General features: G+C 37.4%; 1 protein-coding gene across 14 annotated transcripts in view; it reads left to right on the top strand.

Moving 5' to 3' along the window:
* dock9b (dedicator of cytokinesis 9b) overlaps positions 1–23,961 on the top strand; it is a 389,040-nt gene that overhangs the window by 71,590 nt on the left and 293,489 nt on the right. For 3 of the 14 annotated variants that reach the window (XM_039744601.1, XM_039744599.1, XM_039744595.1), the window contains exon 1: positions 23,159–23,676. The exons of 4 other annotated variants lie outside the window; for them this stretch is intronic. In XM_039744601.1, coding sequence (XP_039600535.1) covers positions 23,515–23,676 — 162 coding nt within the window. In that variant the 5' untranslated portion in view covers positions 23,159–23,514. Of the gene's footprint in view, positions 1–23,138; positions 23,677–23,961 lie in introns of those variants that run through there. 7 more of the 14 variants (XM_039744598.1, XM_039744591.1, XM_039744602.1 and 4 more) reach the window with 6 other exon arrangements.

The raw sequence follows: 23,961 nt of genomic DNA, 5'->3' as shown, positions 1-23,961 counted from the left end.
CCTGTCTGTGTCTGGGCCAGTCTCCACAACTTTAATTACAAAAATACACTTTAATATAGGACATAAGGCTTCTATGCGTCTGGTTATGCAGGAGCTTAGTGTAAAGAGTTTTAAGGGGATAAAGGAAAAAAAAAATCAAGTAACATGAAATTGGTATCGGCCTTAAAAAACCTGATCAGAGCATCCTTACTGAAAGATGTAAACTTGATGACCATTTCAGTTTTTATGTTTTTATATATATAATATATATACAGGTGCCGGTCATAAAATTAGAATATCATGACAAAATTGATTTATTTCAGTAATTCCATTCAAAAAGTGAAACTTGTATATTAGATTCATTCATTACACACAGACTGATGTATTTCAAATGTTTATTTCTTTTAATTTTGATGATTATAACTGACAACTAATGAAAGTCCCAAATTCAGTATCTCAGAAAATTAGAATATTGTGAAAAGGTTCAATATTGAAGACACCTGGTGCCACACTCTAATCAGCTATTTAACTCAAAACACCTGCAAAAGCCTTTAAATGGTCTCTCAGTCTAGTTCTGTAGGCTACACAATCATGGGGAAGACTGCTGACTTGACAGTTGTCCAAATGACGACCATTGACACCTTGCACAAGGAGGGCAAGACACAAAAGGTCATTGCTAAAGAGGCTGGCTGTTCACAGAGCTCTGTGTCCAAGCACATTAATAGAGAGGCGAAGGGAAGGACAAGATGTGGTAGAAAAAGTGTACAAGCAATAGGGATAACCGCACCCTGGAGAGGATTGTGAAACAAAACCCATTCAAAACTGTGGGGGAGATTCACAAAGAGTGGACTGCAGCTGGAGTCAGTGCTTCAAGAACCACCATGCACAGACGTATGCAAGACATGGGTTTCAGCTGTCGCATTCCTTGTGTCAAGCCACTCTTGAACAAGAGACAGCTTCAGAAGCGTCTCAACTGGACTGCTGCTGAGTGGTCCAAAGTTATGTTCTCTGATGAAAGTAAATTTTGCATTTCCTTTGGAAATCAAGGTCCCAGAGTCTGGAGGAAGAGAGGAGAGGCACAGAATCCACGTTGCTTGAGGTCCAGTGTAAAGTTTCCACAGTCAGTGATGGTTTGGGGTGCCATGTCATCTGCTGGTGTTGGTCCATTGTGTTTTCTGAGGTCCAAGGTCAACGCAGCCGTCTACCAGGAAGTTTTAGAGCACTTCATGCTTCCTGCTGCTGACGAACTTTATGGAGATGCAGATTTCATTTTCCAACAGGACCTGGCACCTGCACAAAGTGCCAAAACTACCAGTACCTGGTTTAAGGACCATGGTATCCCTGTTCTTGATTGGCCAGCAAACTCGCCTGACCTTAACCCCATAGAAAATCTATGGGGTATTGTGAAGAGGAAGATGCAATACGCCAGACCCAACAATTCAGAAGAGCTGAAGGCCACTATCAGAGCAACATGGGCTCTCATAACACCTGAGCAGTGCCACAGACTGATCGACTCCATGCCATGCCGCATTGCTGCAGTAATCCAGGCCAAAGGAGCCCCAACTAAATATTGAGTGCTGTACATGCTCATACTTTTCATGTTCATACCTTTCAGTTGGCCAACATTTCTAAAAATCCTTTTTTTGCATTCGTCTTAATTGATATTCTAATTTTCCGAGATACTGAATTTGGGACTTTCTTTAGTTGTCAGTTATAATCATCAAAATTAAAAGAAATAAGCATTTGAAATACATCAGTCTGTGTGTAATGAATGAATCTAATATACAAGTTTCACTTTTTGAACGGAATTACTGAAATAAATCAACTTTGTCATGATATTCTAATTTTATGACTGGCACCTGTATATATATGAGGTACTGTGAGTCAAAGCGTGTTTCACAAATGAAACAACTGAATGTAGTAAATGTTGTATTGTAATGATTAAGTATTTACTTAGCAAATGTGTTTGGTCACTGCAGCTTGGAACAGTTCTGTAAAAAATTATCTGAATTTTTATCAAGACGCTGCTGTGTTAACAGACAGTCCAGATTTAATTTAAAAACAGAAGAGATGAAAGTGGTGGATAAGATGTGTGGGAGCCAACTTGGTACTTTGCAGCATGAGTTCTGTGGGTGTGACCTGCTGAAACCTGTAATTCTGTTAAAGACTAGGTGATCAAGAAGATACAGGACTAAACTAAACTTGGTTTCTCAGTTTTTATTTTTACATTGTTGGAAAAAATGTAATAAAGGAGAGCTGAAGTTTTTCTATTTTTCCATTTCACCTCATTGCTTTAGACAATGTGTGTTAAGTAAGTGACCACTTAAGATACTTATGGCACAAGAAAATGCACGCAGTAATTAAAATAAGGATTGGTGTAATCAAAAAGGCTCTTCAAAATGGTGATTTTAATTCTATATGTATAAAATTTAATTTCTGTCTTTTTGTCTGGTTGAACACTGCACAAAAACCAACCCACCTATTTCTATAAAACATTGTAATTATTTCTGGTATAGCTTAACTTAGAATAAAGACAAATAAAATTTTAGATTTTCCCCATATACAAATCTAGAATAAAGCTAAAACTGAGACAACCGCACTAGCATATGCCATCAGTATCTGCAGTATACAACATGATATTGATGTATATTTACTTCAAATAAATTAGAAACAATTGCATAACAAAACATGTAAACAAAACTCAAATGTCAGGTGTTTAATTTGGCCACAGTAATTACTGAGAATTTTGAAATGTTTAAGTTTGTTGATAAAGAACAAGGTTTTTATGTTTGCCATTTTATCATTAATGATTAATCATCTTTCTATGACAAACAAAAAAAGGTTCTGTTCAATTTTTGTTTAGGTCAAATAAAACACAAGAAAATGACCCATTTATGATGAGATCTATGCTTAAGCCAGAATAACAAAAGTATTTTGAGAGTGCAGGAGTAAGAGAAGGTGGGCACTTCATGGAACTCTGCCAGTACTGCTCACGGAGGAAGGGGGGCATGTGTGCAATTCGACCCTAATTTGTAGCACAGTCTATACAGTCTATAAAACTTCAATATTACTATTCAACTACTGTATTGAAATAATTATTATTACTGTCATATGAATTGTTCTTTGCTGCAAAATGACTTCTGTTTCTCTGAGTTTTACATTTAATTTTATAGTAGAATTTCGCAAGTGCTTAATAAGTTAAGAAACATTAGAAGCCAAATAATATTATAAAAAAAATACATATCTTTCTGCCACGAAGAGATGGTCATAAGTGTCAGATCTGCTTTTTATTTATTACACACTTGCACAAAGCTGGGTAGAACAGCTAGTCCATTATGATAATAAAAGAATAATCAGAATTATTTTACATTATTAATGAGAAAGGAATTCAGGATTTCATTTTGCTTTCTGTGATGGATCCTTAAAAGTTCTAACATAAAACAGTAATAAGTTATCGATCTCAGATTTAAGAGTGAACATGGAACCAGAATAATACTTTTTGAAGCACTGCATTAGTTTTTAGAAATCTGTACTTCGTACAAAAATATATATCCTAAAGCAGAGCAGTTAAGAAAGAAAAAAATCTGTTCTGAAGTGTGTTGTGAAGAGGTGTGTTTAAGAAACAGAAAGCTATCTCTTTTAGTAATTATTCTACAAACTAACCATTTAAAATTACTATAGTTGCTGATTATTTTCAAATATAAAATATGCACAGTATTACACAGGTTATGAGCAACACAATGCTGAAATTACTGTAATGTGAGGTAAAACAAACAGTCATTCTTTTACATTTCAGAGTCAGTTTTTGCCTTCAAGTAACAGTTTTTTTACTGTACTTTTAAATTATATTTGAATATTGACATCTTAATCTGACAGCCCTAGTCACAAATACTGAGGTCTTTGCATTAGTTGTGAGGTCAGCCCCTTTGCAGAGACAGACAGTTAAAACTTCTTTGGTGGCCCCCCCTGCATCCCTAAACACTCAGTAGACCTGATGGGACCAGGTCTGCAGGACAGCACCATTAGCCTCCCATTCTTTTAATGGGGCTTCAAGGTTCTGCCTGTACCCTTTTAGGATGTTGTACGCTGTGATGTCCTGGATGGCTTTCAGCCAGAGTTACATGCTGCCTGTCCCTCTTGTAAGTAAACGTTTTGGCACCTCCTATTGAAAGCAGTGCCGTCTTAATGCATGGGCACACTGGGCAGTTGCCAGGGTGCCCCATGAGCATAGTGCTTCCATGCTAATCTATGTATGTTGGGACTTGCTGAGTGGTTGTATAGGTAGGGGCCCCAGTGCACTGCTTTGCCAGCGGGCCTATAATGCTGTTAAAGACGGTCCTGATTGGAAGAAGGAATCCATTTCTTCCCCCACTATTGAATTGCCTCACACTTGCTCTAGGAGGAGTATTTATCTTTAGTAGTACCTGCTAAGTAGTGTTGGTTGGTAGTGAATTTTTGACTTTGGTATCAATACGAGCTTTCAGACATTGGTACCAGTACCAAAAAGGTCCTGAAGCAAATACTGTATATTCCCCTACACTCCCTCTATCCCCTCATTTCAGCAGTTTCCTTGTGTGAAAGATCAGCCCCGGCACAGACAGACATGGACTCCAAATGCACAAAACATGCACTGTTTATTTATAGACCACACAACACCAACACAGTGCACGAAAATACCACACTCTACTCTGTCCTTTCTCTTTCTTCAGGCCGCCTCCGCTCCTCTCTTGTAAGCTCCATCCTCTTCCACCCGATTCCGGCTCCTCAAAGGGAGTGAGACAGCCCCTTTTATCACGCCCCGGATGTGCTCCAGGTGCTCGGTGTTGGTCTTCTGGCAGCACTTCCTAGTGTGACTGAAGTGCTGCCCTTGCACCCGGAAGCACTCGGGGCGTACACAGTTCCTGGTGTGGCGGAAGTGCTGTCCTCCAGGGCTCTAGGACCGTCTAGGCACTCCCTGGTGGTGGCCACGCATCCCCACAGGTTCCCAGCCCCATTTCCGTGGCCCTGATGGAATCCAGGGGGGCTGCTGTCTTGCGCCTAGGGAAAGATAGTGCTCCTCTCCCGGTCTGTCCTTCTTCCAAGCATCCCGGTGGGGCAGGATCCCTGGTTATCTGCCACACTTGCTAGGCTGCATAATCACCTGGTTGGACACACTCTACAAATAAATCCAAGGAGCATGCCCCCTAGGAGTCTCCAACATGTTTATATCAATATATGTTTGAAGAGCGGGAAGTTGGTGATCATTTGAGGAATAATACGTAACTTGTGTATTTCTTGGAAAAACAGGGGTGGGGTGGGGGTAAGGGTTTGTTTAGGGGCAGTTGCAATTGCGCTAATAAATGAGTGAGTGTGAGGTGCAACATACTTTTGCTACTGAAATACTGAAATTAATGAATTGCTTGTAATTTACCTTTTTAAATATTGTCCTTTTTGGTACTAATATAATGTGCAGCCCTACTGCTGAGACATCTGCCTTCTTGCATTCTTTGTGCACAGGCTGTCCTACAATGGGTCTCTAGCCTGTTGCCCTTCCTGGGGTTTCATACTATATGTAATCAGATTTACACCCAGCCACATCTTGCTGTGACCGCAAACAGCCTCAGTATTTTCACATTACTACTTCTGCCACTTTCATTTTCTATGTTTTTTTTAAATTTACCACCTTTTTACAATGTGAAATGGTTTTATAAAAATTGTCAGGAATATTTACATGTATTGCAAAATATTTCTGGCCACCTGCTGTGTACTGTGGTTCTTGTTTTAATGCCATAGCCAAATCTTTTATGTTTTATTGCAGGGGTTGTTTTTCTATATGACAGTGTTTATAATATCTGAGTGACCATGAATATAAATACTGATCATTTTTGCATCCAATAATACAAAAGAGATCAATGATTACTAAAATCAAGTTTTTGGCAGTGCCATGAGACCATTTAGCTGCTTTATGTACTAGATTGTATCTTTTATATGCCATGGAACAAATTCTACTGGAATCCTTTAGTGATTTATGGAAAAATGCAGTTTGCATTAATCTTTACAGAAGTTAAAAAAGAAGCATGCTTTAAAGCTTTTACACATTCAGCTTACTAGGGACCTTATTGCATTTTAAATTAAATAATCAGATTTCTCACAGGATTGTCAGAAACAATGTGGACAGGAATTGCTGCTTTGTTTGCCAGTTTGATTTCACTTGACTCACTCAAATTCTTGTTTATGTCCTGCTAAAATCACCCAGGAAAAAAATCCATACAATAGAGGGAAGCCACTGAATTTTCAAGTATTTTTCGTGTCTGGAGTGCTCGGCACTCAGTAGTTTTCTAGTCAATGAACCAAAATTGCTGGATATGTGGGATTCTTTTAGAATGCATGATCCTTTCCAGATAACGTGTAATGTCATTGATTGTCTTTGGCATCTATTTAAAATATTGCACTGTTCTTTTGTTATATTATACATCGTGGTGGTGTTTGTCCAGTAAAGTACGGTTCATGTTCTTAATGGTCATATATATATATATATATATATATATATATATATATATATATATATATATATATATATATATATATATATATATTAGCCCCCTACTCACTTTGCTCGGCCAGCCCCCAACCAAAACCCCACCCCCCCCCCAAGGGGCGTGCTTCACGATTGCCACTTTGCGTCTCTGCTGCTTGCGTTGTGAAGGTTGGGGGTCTGACTGCACACTAAGGAAATGCAGACAGATCAGCTGCTGGCTTGCAGCTGCTGTTTGTGCCTTACTGTGAGATCAGCATGTCGCGCTGCGAAACGATCATTTAAAAGCCTGTCCAAAAGTTGCTGCTACCGTGCTGCTTAATTTGCATGTCGTGCTTCGCGACGATCATTTAAAAGCCTGTACAACAACAGCTGCTGCTGCCGTGCTGCGTTATCTGTATGTCATGCTGTGCAACGATCATTTAAATGCCTGTACAGCAGCTACTGCTGCCATGCTGCATGCTCTGCATGTCGCACTGCACGACGATCATTTAAAAGCCTGTACAGCAACTGTCCTTTTGTCTCACTTTCTTGTCTCGTGGAACGTTAAAGTGTCTTCGAGAAATTGTTCGTAAGTTGGGCGTGACATGCTAGTCTCATGGGACTTCAAAGTGTCTCTCTTTTTTTTATATAGTAGATATATAATATAATATAATATACAAAGTAAAAAAAGCCATTATTTTATACAGTGGTGTGAAAAACTATTTGCCCCCTTCCTGATTTCTTATTCTTTTGCATGTTTGTCACACAAAATGTTTCTGATCATCAAACACATTTAACCATTAGTCAAATATAACACAAGTAAACACAAAATGCAGTTTTTAAATGATGGTTTTTATTATTTAGGGAGAAAAAAAAATCCAAACCTACATTGGCCCTGTGTGAAAAAGTAATTGCCCCCTGAACCTAATAACTGGTTGGGTCACCCTTAGCAGCAATAACTGCAATCAAGCGTTTGCGATAACTTGCAATGAGTCTTTTACGGCGCTCTGGAGGAATTTTGGCCCACTCATCTTTGCAGAATTGTTGTAATTTGGCTTTATTTGAGGGTTTTCTAGCATGAACTGCCTTTTTAAGGTCATGCCATAGCATCTCAATTGGATTCGTCTCTGCGCTCTTGGGGTAATTTTGGTCGGCCGGCCACTCCTGGGAAGGTTCACCACTGTTCCATGTTTTTGCCATTTGTGGTTCGCTGGAGTCCCAAAGCTTTAGAAATGGCTTTATAACCTTTACCAGACTGATCAGGCCTGGCGGTGGCTACGGAAATTGGACTCAGGTGTGATATGCCACAGTTTGGTTATTTTTTAACAAGAGGGCAATTACTTTTTCACACAGGGCCATGTAGGTTTGTATTTTTTTTCTCCCTAAATAATAAAAAACATCATTTAAAAACTGCATTTTGTGTTTACTTGTGTTATATTTGACTAATGGTTAAATGTGTTTGATGATCAGAAACATTTTGTGTGACAAACATGCAAAAGAATAAGAAATCAGGAAGGGGGCAAATAGTTTTTCACACCATAGAAGCATAGTACATCTGAAGCACAGGGAGGCTAGCTGACCATAGTCAAGGTCAAACATTTAGATGGTGGTGGAGATGGGACTGGCATCTTTAGCATTGTGTGTAAATTAACCTATACATCTGTGTTAGTGTTTTTTGGGCTCATTTTGGTTGAACACACCCATTATCTGATATTTTGTAGTCTTGCTGTTTTGGGTTTCACATAATCTAGAAAGATTAATCATGTAGCAATTAGCATTGCTGTCTCACAGCTTTAGAGTCTTGAATTTTAATCCTGGCTTGGACACTGTCTTCCCATATCCGAAGATAATGTGTATAAGGTTAACTGGCAAAGCAGAATTGTCTCAGCTGGCCTGTGATGTCCTGCGATCACTGATACAGAAAAACATTAAGAATGCATTTTCTGAGAGCTGAAGTGAAAATATGAATGTCAGGATTATAGTCTTTGATTGAACCATTCTAACTTTTAATAATAGAGTACTGAGGAGTATGATATTATTTGAATAATGGAACAGTTCATCAGGACAACTATGTAAAATTGTATTTTTGATGTTTTCTGTGAAAGAGGCGTTTAGATTTTATAGAACAAAACAGAACATGCCAGTGGATTGCTATTTTTGCCAGATAAATTTTGTTGCCAGTTTTCTTGCAGAAGAAAATCTTCTGAATCCAAACAGTTCATGGGGAATATTGTACATTCTAGAAAATGAATCCATGCAGTCATTTATTCCATTAACACATTCAAGATATACTGAACAGTGGAGAACAGAACTGCAGTAGAAAGCAGGAATGTATAGTTAAATATCCAATCTGTTTGGAAACCATGATCCTCCTGTAATGAAATGGAATGGAATAAATTGACTTGATTATTAGAATATTAGATTTATTTTAAAGCCATTCAGTTTCTGATAATGCACAGCTCTCACTGCAATCCTTTTAACATGGAATTTGTGCTAATTTATTCCTAGCCAGTCTTATGACATTAGAGGAGCTAAGTTTGCATGATGGTTAAAATAAGGTTTGTTTTGGACCTAATTTCAAAACTGTCATGTTGGTTTCCTTTTGCAAAGCTTTACTGGACATACTGCTAGTTGTATAGCCCTACTGTTAAATAGTTACGTATAAAGATTAATAATATGAAGATGCCACATGTGGAACTGACAGAATTGTTTCTAAACTTTAGTGAGAGTGAAGGTGAATACATTTAATCACTGCAAGGGAGTTCAGAAATTTGATGAATGGGTAGACAGTTTATATATAAAAGATTTAAACCTAAAAGTGTTAATTGTGTAGATGTACACTGTTGTTGTATGAGCAATTAATTTTTTCCCATGAGAAAAACATAAGATCATAACGTGCCTTGATGTTTTTATAATAGTTTAATCCAGTTTATGGTCACTTGTGATTAGGTGCAAGGCAAGGACAAACCCCAGAACGGAGTGCCATTCTATCTCAGGGCTTAGTTGAAATTGTCAGTTAACCTGATGCATATGTGTTTGTAATATGGGAAGAAAACCTAAATACTGGGTGGTTAGAGATTGAGCCTCTTGCAGACATTGTGAGTATATGCAAATGTAATATAGTAAACATAGATGATGCCCGGAAATGGGGTTCAAATTTAGGATTCTGGGTCAATGAGGTAGGAGGACCAACTAGTTGAACATAGTGCCATCCCTTTAAACATCATTGTTTTATAAATGTGATTGTGGTCTTCTTTATAGGCTTTTAAGCATATTTAATGTATAGTTTTATTTTATTTCTTGTGCGTGTAAATATATACTGTGGCGGACGCCCCTGTGATAGAAGGACTGTGGGAGAGGGCATATTCCTCTCCTAAAACCTGAGAGGGTAAGCCCCCTTTCTCACTGTGGAGCCACAGGTTTGGAGCTCAGAAGCTTAACCCTGCTGGTGCCCATTGCCACCACCAGAGGGCACCTGGACAGTTTCTGAGCCCTGGGCTGCAGCACTTTTGCCACACCCAGAAGTGCTGCTGGAAGAAGATCTGGGAGCACTTCCAGGTGCCCTATAAAAGGGGCCACCTCACTTTATTCGAGGAGCCAGAGTTGGGAAGAGGTGGATGAAACTTGCTGGGAGAGGAGTGGAGGCAGCAGGGAAAGAGACTGTGTAGTTTGTGCTTGTGTACTGTGCTCTGTAGTTGGGAGCGAAGAAAAAGCGCTGCCCCACTGTAAATAAAGGTGTGTGCTGGACAGAACTTGATGGTACGTATCCTGGTGGTTCACAATACCTGTATATTTTTATAAATGCAGATTTTAATTTGGACAGTAGTCCTGTCTAAAGAAATCTTGCTTTCTTTTGCTTAAGCTGTACAGTTAAGTCTACAAAATGGAGAACAGTGAAAAGGTAAAATCCTTTGTTTTCTTTGCTTTATATATTTTGTTAACCAAAGATCTTTTATCTGCCCCTCAAACAATCAATTTGTCTCCTGGGCTGTCGCAGGCTTAATGTGGAAAAGATGAAGACAAAGCTTTTCATTTCATGCTCCATGGGTTTCTCCGACACAACACCTGAACTCATATCATTCAAATCCTTGCAGGCTGATTGTGAAGACCGGTAAATTTTAATGAAAGGCCAGATATTTTATTTACATTCAGGGCTTATGTACTCCTTACAATACAAGATTTAAGAGTTCAGTATTTGATTAACAGGCATTGATTTATTTATCAGATGCTTATTGTTTGCTTTGTATGAAGCAGAAGATGGAACTGTTAGTATTGTTCTCATTTCATCTATTAAATTTACTATCAGATCTCATTTTTAAGTATCACAGTTTAAGTGAGCTTAATGCAATAAAATAAATGATGCATCCCGTACCAACTTACATAGGTTTATTGCAGAGTCTCTGTCTCTGTCCAGTGCCCTGTAAATTAGAATGAGAAGAGAAGGAGCAAAAAAACTGATGGATGGAAACTTGGTATTTTCACTTTGTTAATTTAGGTCAGTGTTTTACAAATCAAAAAAAAAAAAAGCTTTACCAAACACTTGTAAAATTTTCAGACATCATAGCAGAATCTAAATCAGCATGTTTTCTGAGACCAACCAAAAAAATGTCATTGTTGGTGCATCTATAGTTTTTTTTTTTTATGTTTGAGGATTGTTATTGCAATCCATCAAAAAATGAACATTAATGTCTGAAATGAGAAAAAAAGACAACATGCACTAGGCTATCTGTTGTATGCTTTTGAATGAATAATACTGCCTATAATTCCTTTTTTAAAGCACAATTTAATTTGTCCATAGAAAAATTACATTGTAACTGCTTTTATTAGATGCTAGTGTGTCTGGTGAATTTTGCAGAAGGGCTGAATTGACGTCATTAGTGACTTATGCAAGCACAGTGTTGGAATTATAAGTCAACAGGCCAGCCAGGAGTAGAGGCCTGAATTTGTTTATTAAAAAAAAAAAAAGTGACACATAGTTAATGAAGCAGAGCTCTGACAGTTAACAAAGTTAAAAAAAAATCAATGACCAGATAATTTAAATGAATTACCTTTAATACAGCTCTTCTGCTAACTATTTCCTTGTATAAACAATGAGCAAAGCATCATATAAATAATTAATATGGGTCAGAGCAAGTATTAAACTTCCTTGTACTTGTCTTCTACTTTTCTTTCACTGGATATTGATAAAAACGTGACCCTGTGTTTGGATTCAGCGGGTTGGAAAATGGATGGATGGATGAAAATAATGATTTAGCCAAAAAATTTAACCAAAACATTGACACTTTATAAATAGTAAAGTATGCTATAGAGGTTGTTTTAATTTCCTCAGCAGCTTCGCCATTTTTAAATGATGCATAGTAAATTTGTAAGGAACACATTGGGTACTAGTCCAGTTCTTTTTCTTTTTATTTAATTCACTTTGTTTTTATTGTTATTATGGTAACTTATTTGCTTTTTGTGTATAGTATTTGTTTCTTATCAGTTCTGCGTTTTGTATGTTTCTTTGCATGGGAGCTGCAATTTTAGGTGTCTGGTTCATATGATGCTATGTGGTTGCCAGGCACTAATCACATGCCACGTCTCAGACAACTTTTTGACTTATTGGTAGAAAAATGCTTGCTCATTTTAGCTGTTCTTAAAAACTGACATTCTTTCAAGTGGATAGTCTAATTAGGGCATGACAAGATAATGTTTTTCCATACATTTTCAAATAGTTTTGTACACTTGAAATGTTTGATCTTCAGAGCTGTAATTCTATTTTGGAAGCCTGCTATACATTATTTAATACTACACTTCTTTGTCAGTATTGAAATTTATAAATAATAGTGTCATATGCAATTAGACATTTTGCTGTTTTTTCATTTTATATACATACTGCAGTTAAAGTATTTTTTTTTTAATTCAGTCATTATCAAGCCTGCTTAATCTTGTTCAAGGTTGTGGAATTTACCTCCACAACTTTCAGCACAAAGCAAGAACTAATCCTGGATGTTGTGCCAAGACACAGTCTCACACACATCCCATTACTGTATATGTTGATTCTTTGTGTCTTGCAGAAATCTCTACAGAAAGTTCCTTGTATATATTTCCTCCTTTAGTGGTGTCTTCCATATACGCCTTGGCCATTGGAATGGTATAATCCATTTCAACTATCCATCAGTTATTGACAAACAAGCTTGTTATTTAGTTCTTTCTTTTCACATCACATACTATATTCCTACACACATCTTCTTCTATCAAGTTGTGGTTTCAAGTCTTGGTAAATGGGGCACATACAGGTATAATACTACTTTATTTATCATGGACGGCCTCTTGTTTTAACCTAGGAGAAAAACACAATAGTTTTTAGATAATCAATTTGCATTATGCTGTCATATCTTACCCTGAGCTCATTTCTTTTTTTAATCTACATTTCACCTTGTAAATAAGTGTTCATTTTTTCATTATTTTCTTGCTTACTTTTTCTTTAAAGTGGCTTTTAATATTCATAGCAATTACAGCACATCATGAATTAAGGTGTAAAATATTCATAGTAAGTGCTCAATGTTTAATTTGTTTTTTTGTCATTTTCTTAAATTGTGCACTGTGATTTAGGCATCAGATTATATTATACCATCCCAGGGCTTTTTGGTTACTTGTGAGCTTACAGAGCATGCTCTGAAATAAGACATGTTTAAATAAATTGTAGGGGGTAGGTGAAGTTTTGATTTTGCTTGACTGCAGTCATTTTGGTATATTACAAAGCGCAACTGTTTCTTTTTTGTTATTTAAGATTTTCTAGTTTTTGGTGAAGCACCAGCTCACAGATTTAGCATTTTGTAGTTAACTCTTCATTCACATGAGAAAGAGGTTAGGAGCACGCTCTGATACAGCACATTGCCACACCCACCACATGACAAACGAACTCAGGACCCCAGGTTAGGACCCGAGTGCAGCAATGCACCACACTACTTCAGATGGAGTGGAACCAATGTGAGGTTTTTTATGGTGGCTGGCGTGCCAGGTTTGCCACCAACCCCCAGGTTGTTCCCTGCAGGGTGGAGGTCAACTAAAATAAATAAATGTGACCACTTTTTTCTGTGCAGGGATCCTGGACTTACTCTTTGTGGTAGGCCAGGGCCAAAATAAAATATATGTGTGTCTTCAGCTTTAGCGGAGCCATTTGAGGTAGTTTGGGAATGTAGTAAAGATACTTCTTGAGCAAGGTACTTCTCCTGACTGAAGCATTTTTAATTATATTGCAACATAGTGATAAGTAACTAAGCTCTATTTTGTTAAATCAATGTTTATGGTGTGATATTGTATTAACCATACATGTCTTTAGCTGAATATTTCTGAATATATGTATTAAGTAGCTCCAAACCCCTCCTTTATTAAAGGCTTTTAACATCTGCTTTGGCTGCCATGACAACAGCTTCTATCTTCACACTTGATACATGGAGGATGGTTTCACTCGCTATTTATATTTTACTTGCTTACTGTAAATCACAGAATTCTAGCACATGACATAAATAACAATTCTTACATTTTGGCATGGTGCAATGATCCATCAAATTCAGTATATTTATGTGAGGCAGCTTCTGGTATATCATGCATTTTATCTTCATGCTTTATTCTGTGTTATTTATTTCAACTTGAGGTTGTACGCTTGTGCTTCCCAACATCCAAATGCTGCTACTAACATTGTAATAAACAGGGCAAATAGGCAATATTAATTTAAATCAGCTATTGCATTCCTTCTAAAAACACATATTATGCAAATCTGTAAATCTTGGTGCCCTCACTCAGTGATATCACTACTAGTGACATACTTATGGTTATTTTTGATTATGTTTGTCTTGTTAAAATAGAAAAATTGTTCGAAGTAATTTGCAGGAGGTGGTTTAATCATTGATAAACACATGCCACTTTCTGTTCATCTTGATTTAAATTAATGATAATGACTGGCAAAATGATTAAACAGCAAATGGTCCTTTTTTTGCAGCTGTCAGTGGAGGGAATTTAGATGATGGGTCCTTCTGCTAAATGCATTCATTTCCTCCATATTGTTATTTATAACCATTGGGTTCTCATTTACTTTCTATTCAGAAATTGTATTTTAGTGAAAAAGGGGGTGGGGAGGAGTTGATACTGGACATCTGGATGTTATGATTATTGAAGCTGAGTTGCAAATTGCTCGTTATATTCATGAAAGATATATATGCCCAGGAGATGCCTTGCACAGGATATCCTTCCTAATGGCATATGAAATCCTAAACATGAGAACTTGCTAAACTGTAACTTTTTTGCCATTAAATGCATTAATAATTAAAAAAATATAGGTCATGTGCAACTCAAAGTCTTACAGAAGCTATTGTTTTGATTGGCAACTTTTTTAAAGCAGCAGGTCACAGAGTAATCGGGGCATTGTATTTTGCATTCTGTTGTCAGCCAGTCTATGGACCAAATTTGTTATACAAATGTGTTAAGTTTTGTCTCATAGAGCACCTGCAAGGGCAGGATAGTCATAGTACCACATGGATTTAAATCCAAAAGTTCTTCCCCAAACTTTGAACATTCTTATTAATTTCATTAATCATCAAAACCCTAATTTGTAAACCATGCTCGTTTTTAGAGCTAAATCTTTGAAATGCTATAATTACCTATAAGTGGACCGCTATTAAGAATATTTTAGTAACCCTCATTATTAGGCTTTTTATTTGAATAATTTTTACAAATGTTATCAGGGCTGTGGAGTCGGTAGATAAATCCTTCGACTCCGACTCCTTAGTTTCCAGTACTTCTGACTCTGACTCCTCTGGATTTAATATGCTAATGTATTTTCCATGTTAATTAAAGGAAGGCAACATAACGATCATTTAACCACAGAACAACTGGTTAGGAAGCTGACTCTCTACCATACTGGCAAATTTAAACAAAGACAAAAAAATGAAAACAATAAGGTTTTATTTATTGTTTTTATCAAGTGGCTATAAAGTAGTAGCATGCATAAAAATCAGGAACAGGAACTTTTCCAGTTCAAAAATATAAACCACATTCTTTGGTAGTTTTAAAACAAAAACAAAGCTTAACTACATGAACAAAAAACAAAAGCTGGAAAACCTAAAACAGTTTATATATTAAACTTGGAATGTAGTTGTAGAGTAGAATAGCTGTTAAATGCAGTCTAAAATTAACTCGATGTAGTGTTCTAAGAAACAAAATTGCTTCTGTCAGATCGTCTTAAATCTGACTTGATTATTTTCAGAGCTGAAAATAGTCTTTCAACACTGACTTGGGTGTGTGGCATTGCTGTTATAGTTCCTGCCGCATCACTAATAATCTCTGGATTAACAAGGATGGCTTCTTCTACAGTCCGTTTTGATGAGTGATCATACTTTTCAATTTCTTTTAATTGTTTAAAAAACTCCTGCTGGAATCTCTTTATTTGGACATTTACAGGTTGTTTATCTTTCATGCATAGGCGACATCGCTTTGCTTTTGAAACTTCCATTTTGTCCAAGTAGGAATCAAAGTCTAATTCTTCTTTTGATGAGGATGATCCTGTGTTAGCAGTGCTTATAGCTTCATCCAGTGGTGGTGTTTCAGGTGGTAGTAATCCCTTCATGCCAACTGCTACATCATAGAGTGCCTTTTTTCCATTAGCAATCTGGTTACTGCTCAACAATATTCAGCTCATTGGATCAACATAAATAGCAGTTAACAAGATTTGATTAGCCAGTAAGAGACTCTCTCTTTTCTTCATTGAATCTATTAGGAGTCGGAGTTGGTACATTTTTGCTGACTCCGACTCTGACTTCCAGGTACCCAAAATTGTCTCAGAATCCACATTTTATGTAATACTCAAGTTTTAGTTATCTAATTGTCAAGCTCTTAAAAGTGTTTTTGTTAGCTCATTATCTGTAATGCTTAACACCAAATGTGATTTGCTCAATTGTTCCTTATAGCTTCTTTAAACAGCAGATTAATACAGTAGTTAAAAAGTTTTGCTTTCATTTTGTTTTTGAAAAAGTGCAGATGAAAAGAAAAAGCAATATATTTTAATATTTGGTTACATTATAAATTTTTGTAAACATTTTTCTCGTTCTTAAAATTTTCATCTCTTATGGCTTTTAGCCTTATACATATGACATGATATATACTAGCTGTGTTACCCTGCTTCCCACAGGAAGTCAGTGGACCTCACGTATAATGGCATTGGTATATAACTAAGTTTTCTGTGTACAATATTTCTCATATTGTTAGTTCACATCAGCTGAATACTGTTGAACATACTACATAAAGTCCTTGATAGTCTTGGTATGAATGACATTTCAGCAGAATGCCATATTAAAGAAAATCACCAACACCACTGTTTAAAAAAATTTCAAAGGTGATTTAAAGTTTATTCAATCAATGCTGAAAACTGCTAAAAATCTCAAATCTTCATCATTGTCAATGCCTAAAATTAGTCCTGCCCCAGTATTTAGTGGTTTTGAGTAAATGTCTACCAAGGGGAAAAAAAATGTGTTTACTATTAGTTTTACTTGCTTCAAAGCAACGCCCGCTTCTCTACTTATCGCATTCTGAAAAATGACAAAAAAAAAAAATACCCAAAAAATCGTACATTATTTTTTTGAGTCATGGCTTGAATCCATTGGTAATTTGTGGTGATTTTTTTTTGTTTTTTAATATTTGTTTTTATTTATTCTTTTTTTTTTTTAACTTCAAAAACTGCTTAATGCCGATTGTTAATTTGTATTGTGAACTTAATAACTATCTGCAGGTGGACAGCAGTGTTGACTTTTTCAAAAGCACAGGCTATGCAGTATTAAAAAAGTAGTATAATCAGTTTACCTCATATCTATTGTTACACTAGGCTGAACCGCCTTTTAAGGCGACCGACTTTAAGTTGTCCACTTCTTAAGGCAGTTCAATATGTAGATGAATTTGATATTTTATACAAACTCATTAATTTGGTTATATTATATTTGAGCGGTATTACTTTAATACTCGTAGTTTCAGTGATTTTTGTGATGAAATTGAAAACTTTTTTTCTATATTGATGTCGCCCTTTTGAATCCCCCTGATATTTACTACGCGGTGAGGCATTTGTACTCCATCAACATTAATTATTTCCAGAGATATAATTTTGTCTATTTTTCCAGCGCATCACGCACAAAAGCAAGGGAACGATGGGAGCACCAGAACTCTGCTCACATCATGTCGTTTCGTACCGCAAGCTGCAAGTAGTAAGTCTGTGATAAGCGGAATACCGCTACGCTTTCCACTCATGGGACAGAAGGACAATCCCGACTGCTTTTATATAGTAAGAAAGAAGAAGAAGAAGATATTGCACAGTCTGGAGTAGAAAATCATCTTTTACCTGGAAAAAGTAAACTACAAATCCCATCGTGCATTGCAAAATGGACGGGGCGTGTGTGAAACTCCGCACCTGCGTAGCACTCACGGGACGTAAGGACAATCCCGACCGCTTTTATATAGAAGGATGTGACACACCTCTGGTATGACCAGGCGCTCGACAACGCTGCCTGATATTTTTCACCATTCACCATTTCTAAATGCACTTATTTCTAATTGCAGTTGATTCACAAAAGGGAAAACCTTCCTGCTCTGTGGGTCATCAAGATTAAACATGTAAAAATGTAAAACTGGGTCACAAGGCTATAAGGGAACACTGCTCTAGGATAAACACTGTAATCCAGCAAGACAGTGAAATTGTTATCCCAAAGTGGTTGAGGAAAAAAATCCATAATGACTTAGTGTTGTGTACTAGCAATAATAGTCAAAACGTCATTCCATTATATGCACCAGCTTATCTAGCTTTAAGTTCATTTATCTGATGAGCAGTAAGCAAGCATAATGCAGGAGACAAGCTTAGGGAAAATGATAGCCCATCACAGGACGCATACTCATTTTTGGAACCAAGCTAACTGTATTTTTTGAACAGTGGGAACGAAACAGAAAACCTACAGGGCACAAATGATTTGATCAAATGGTCAGTTACTTTGACATAAGGGTGATCGATGACTTCCATGTAAACTAAAAACTGTCTTACTCTGTGATTCATAAATAGGTCATATCTATATGAATAAAGTTCACCCTGTCCACCATTCACATTTTTACTTTATTCCCCTTTTTCAAGTTAAATTGAAATGGTTAAAAACAGAGAAGAAGGCAGAATCAGTCTACTTTATTAGCCACTTTGTACATCTCAGCATGTAGCAAGCAAGTGAGCATGCACAACAAGTAAACAAAACCTGAAAAAGAGATTATAACACAAAACAGTAGAATGATTTGTGCACACCTTAAACCTCAGCTCCCAATGTTTAGGCACAACCATCTATTTGAGCATGAAACATAGAATAAATTGTGGAGACTTTGTGTCGTGCTACCTGACATTCTAGAGGCATATTATGTGACCTTCCAGTGTTCAGTAGAATTCACCAAGAATAAAACGAACATTAAATCTGCCTATTTTGAGTTGCTCTAATTTGATATTATTAAGTTAAGTTTTCTGTGAAAATGTTTACGCACTTCTGATTCTTTGTATAAAATGTTTACTAAGTGTCTTGGATTTTAACATCCCTACTTTAAACCCTGGTTTCAGGTGCTTTATTCAATTATAGCATTGAACGCTACATGCTGATCTCACTAGGTCATTATATAACTTTTGAATCTGTTTACCATCTTTGTGGCTATACCAGTCATTATTGAGTAGGAGAATGTGTGCATATTTACACTTCATTCTTGAGAACACTTTCTGGAAGTGGTTTATTTTAAAAGTTTTTAGTGAAAATACATGCTTTGGATGTTGTGAACAAGCAACCTGGTGTCTTTGCATGTGGATTATGCAGCACGAGTAATGAGATTTTTTTCATGATCGTTTAATGAATGTTTTGATTGTTGTTTTACTGCATTGGCCCCCTACTGCAAATGTTAAATCGTAAACTTTCATACCTCGTTTCTGCAAGAATAACATGAGATCAAAATTTTTTTTTTGCCCATCACTATGATGTATATGGGTTAAGTAACATTTAAGCAAAGTATTGTTTTGGGAGGAATACTCCCTTAAGCTCAGTTATTTTAGTATTTCTTTAGATTCTTTATGAATATAAAATATATTCCTTAGTAGGAAAGCATAATGGTTAGTACTACTGTCTCATGTCTTCAGTGTCCTGGGTTTAGATTTTAGCCCAGTCACTGTATATGTGTAGCTTGAAGACCTGCCTCTTCCCCTCATTCATTGGTCAGGAATCCTGGCTTCAGTTGAAAAGCACAACATTACAGAAATGTTCCTCATTTGTGTGGGGGTTAAATCTTTTTTTTTTTTCTATTGTTTATTTTTCCTTTGCTTTCATTGTAATTAATTATTTTAAATACAGAAAATGGTTTTATCGAGTATGTTTTTATCATACGTTTAATCTGCTGAATGCCACTGTAATGCTCTTGTTTTGGAAAATACAAATTTTATTCTTGGCCACCACAACAAATTGCATGGTGTAAATAATATATATATATAAAATATTTCTTTAAAGACGTTAATCTTGCTGCTTGCATTTAATCATAGTAAAATCCATCTATCCATTTCCCAACCCGCTATATCCTAACTACAGGGTCACGGGGGTCTGCTGGAGCCAATCCCAGCCAACACAGGGCACAAGGCAGGAAATAAACCCCGGGCAAGGCGCCAGCCCACCGCAGGGCACACACACACACACATCCACACACCGAGCACACACTAGGACAATTTAGGATCGCCAAGGCACCTAACCCGCATGTCTATGGACTATGGGAGTAAACAGGAGTACCCGGAGAAAACCCACGCAGACATGGGGAGAACATGCAGACTCCATGCAGGAAAGACCTGGGAAGCGAATCCAGGTCTCCTAACTGCGAGGCAGCAGTGCTACCCACTGCGCCACCATTCTGCCCTAGTAAAATGTTAAAAGTCAAAAATTTTTGTTTGGTGTCTCTCCTAATATACAGGTAAAATTCCATTACAACGAACTGCCAGGGACCTAAAAAATATTTAGTTGTAATGAAAATTTTGTTGTAATGAGATTCTGTAGTTTTTTGTTATAGTGCTTTCTTTAACTTGCATCCAAGCATTTGCAATCATTTCAGTAGCTTCTTTCACGTTAATTTTAATTTTCTGTCTACAAGTTATGCTGATGAGAAGTTTTCTCAGCGTTTCCTTGTGATAATACACTTTCAGGGTGCGAATGATGCCCAAATCCAATGGCTGAAGCACTGCTGTGCAATTGGGTGGGAGGAATTCAATTCGAACATTATCTAAATGTAGAAGCATGTTGTGGGCGGCACAGTTATCAATTAGAAGCTGAATTTTCCTTTTCTTCTTCTTCATATTGTGAGGCTTCTAACTCTTTTGGGAACCCCCCACTTCCCAACCAACGGGGTAACACGCTGAACTGCGTCCCGAAGTGCGATTGCTGCGTCTGTGGAAGATTGTTTGTCCGTTGCCGGGGCAGGGCAACAGTAGGCTCACAGCGGTGCAGTGAGGCGCCACAGAAGTGAGTCCTAAAAGATCGGGGTCATGCTATAAGTCCCTGTCTTGCACCCCAAAACACAAGGCTTAGTCTCAGTACTTTAGCAAAACCAGCTTTATTCAGCTTGAAACAGGAACAGCACGGTTATTTATTGTAGCGTGATCTGCCACTCCCCTATACTCGGACAGAGTAGTCAGGCAGGGTCGTGGCTAGGTTAATGGCCAAGTAATACTGTTATCTGCATTTATAATGTACCTTGCATCACCCATCAATGTTTTTTCTGTTTGCTTTGGTGAAGAGCCACAACAGAGCTGTGAGCCTGCTGTTGCCCTGGCAATGGATAAACAGTCTTCCACAGACGCGGTGATCGCTCTTTGGGACACTCTTCGGTGTGTTGTCCATTTGGGGGAGGTGCCAAGAGAGTTTATTTTCTTGAATGACTGGCACTTTAATAGGAATGTTTCTTGAACAAGCATCAGTGAACCACATAAAAACGGCTTTTTCAGTGTCTTCAAATGCAGCAGGTCACGTACATTTGCAACCAGAGATTTTTCTTCTTTTATTGCTTGGTCTTTCAAGAAAGTTGATAGTGTCTATGGCAAAATTCCAAATTCACTAACAACGTCTTTTTTTCTTTTTGCTGCAATCGAGAGCTGCAAAAATGTAAATTTTTTTTCTTTTTTCTAATATGAACTGTTACCGTTTTTGTCCTGTCTGCCGATTCTGTAGGAGGGTGACAATGAGTTAAATTCTAGTGGATGTTTTACAAATGTTGAAAGCAATAAGCAAAAGGTATCACTGACAATCACCTAAAACAAAAACAGAAAAAAAGAAAACATTATGAGAAAAATTCGAAGAAAAAAAATTTACAGTGTTTCTGTTTGGGGATCATTGTGCACAACTGAGCTGCGACCACAGAACCCACAGAACTAACTGTTCTGTGGATGATTCATTCAGACATTTCAAGGTCTTTTGGGCACTTCATTTTAATGAAAGTATCTGCTGAATGTATTTCATAGTAACGAGATTTCTATAGACTTAGATTTTTATGGACCATAAAAATACTGTGTTGTAAAGATATTCGTTGTAACAGAATTTTACCTGTATTTATTATACTGCTGCTGTATAATGTTTATCTCGATCTGCCAAACTCATGCATTTTTTTATGGCTTTGTTGGATTTCAAAGGATATCCCAATTTCCTATCTGGTTTCCCAAAACATTAAGATTAACTTGAAACTCCACATTTTAATTTTAATTTTCAGTATAAACTAGTGGTCTATTTAAGGTTGGTGCCAACTCACTGTGATAAAGTGTGTTTGAAAAATTATTCACTATAACTGTATAAGAAATTCATACAAAACATAAATAAAAATTAAATGTTTTCTTCTTACATTTGACAAAATATTTTCCTTAATGTTTTAACAACAAGAGGAATATACCAATCAATAACTTTGTTGGTAATACTATAGCCTAAGGAATGAGGAATCTTTCCATTAGGTGGCAGGAGGATACAAAACAGCAATGTGAACCTGTTCAGCATTGTGGTGACCTGTGATGCAAAATAAATACATTAATTTCAAGAATGCAGACGGCAACTTGCAATGTGCTGGGTGTGAGTGGAATAAATCACTGAGTCATATTACTGTTGGTGTGATAATATGGGTAGTTGAAAGTGATGCCTGCATTTCAGAGTGTGAAGCCATAATTAATTCAGTCTGACTGACTTGCCTAAAGGGGAAGAACTGCACCCTTTATATTTTTTATATTCTTGTACTGCACCACTGTAATATCCCCCAGCTTGCTGTGACAATTAGCCATGCATATTCAGAGAGGAAAAGTCCCAAGGCTGAGACTTAAGCTTGAAGGATGCTACTTCACACAGTGAGGTTTCTATAGCAGCAGAGCCACAAACCACTTTGCCGCTTCAGAGTCGATATTTCTTTATCATCCTCCCCTCTCTTCTACTGCTGCATTTTCCCCAGTGGAAGGCAGACTAGCAAATCGCTGGCAGAACTGGGTCAAGGAAAGCAATGCGCGTGCTCCTGACAGAAGAGGAAAAAAAGAGTGGGAGAGTCTGGCAGAGAAAGCTGCGCTGAATGCTGCATGCAGAGGGATACAGAGACTGGTAGAGTGATGTTTGCAGCATCATTGAATTGAGGACGCGAGACTCTAGAGAGGATCTGAAAAAACATCTCCGCCAGCATAACGCAGCAAAACATCTTGGTCGTAGGGCTTGAATGTAGCCTCGTTTGTCTTACTGGTGACTTTTTTTTTTATTAGTCCTTTTTTTTAGCAGTTAAGTTTTTTTCTGAAAATCTTTTGGTTCTGTGCTAGCCCTCTGCATCCTTCTCCATCACCTTTATATCAAGTTTGCATGTGTATATATAGTGCGGTGGGGGTAGGGAGGCATACTGTCTCGAGCAGCAGGAGCAGAAAGATATGTAGGTACAACCTGAGGCAGCCGGCGTTGATCCAGAAGGTGCTTGAGTATGCGGCTTGTGATTTGTGAACTGAGCACGGCTCTGGAATGGGCTGCACGACCAGTGTCGTTCTCTTCGAAGGGCTTCGCACCGTCCTCGAGCGCAATTGTGGATATATCTGCAAGAGTCAACCAGATCAGAATGCACTGGAGCAGGCAACACAACTTCTGAGCAGGGGAGACTCCGGGACATGGGTGCACTCGGCCCTGGTAAATATTAACAGATCAGTTTTTTACCTGTTCATACATGGTCTCCACTCCTTCTCCAGGCTTTGTAAGAAACTGGTATTACATGGGAGAGGAAAAGTGGGGGAGGAAAGCCTCTATGAAGAGCAATCAATTTTAGTCAATTATGCAGACTCTCTAAAGCATATGGATAAATGTATAGTGTTCTTAAATAGCACTTTTTGCAATAGCCGTGTGCTCTTTTAGTGGATGCTTTTTCCTCCCCCTCTCTGGAAAGGTGGAGTTTCTTTAAAGCATTATTGTTTTCGA

Source organism: Polypterus senegalus, chromosome 2, assembly GCF_016835505.1.
Source record: "Polypterus senegalus isolate Bchr_013 chromosome 2, ASM1683550v1, whole genome shotgun sequence".
Lineage (NCBI taxonomy): Eukaryota > Metazoa > Chordata > Cladistia > Polypteriformes > Polypteridae > Polypterus > Polypterus senegalus.
Note: the sequence above shows the minus strand (reverse complement) of the source record. Positions and strands in the feature narration are given on the sequence as shown.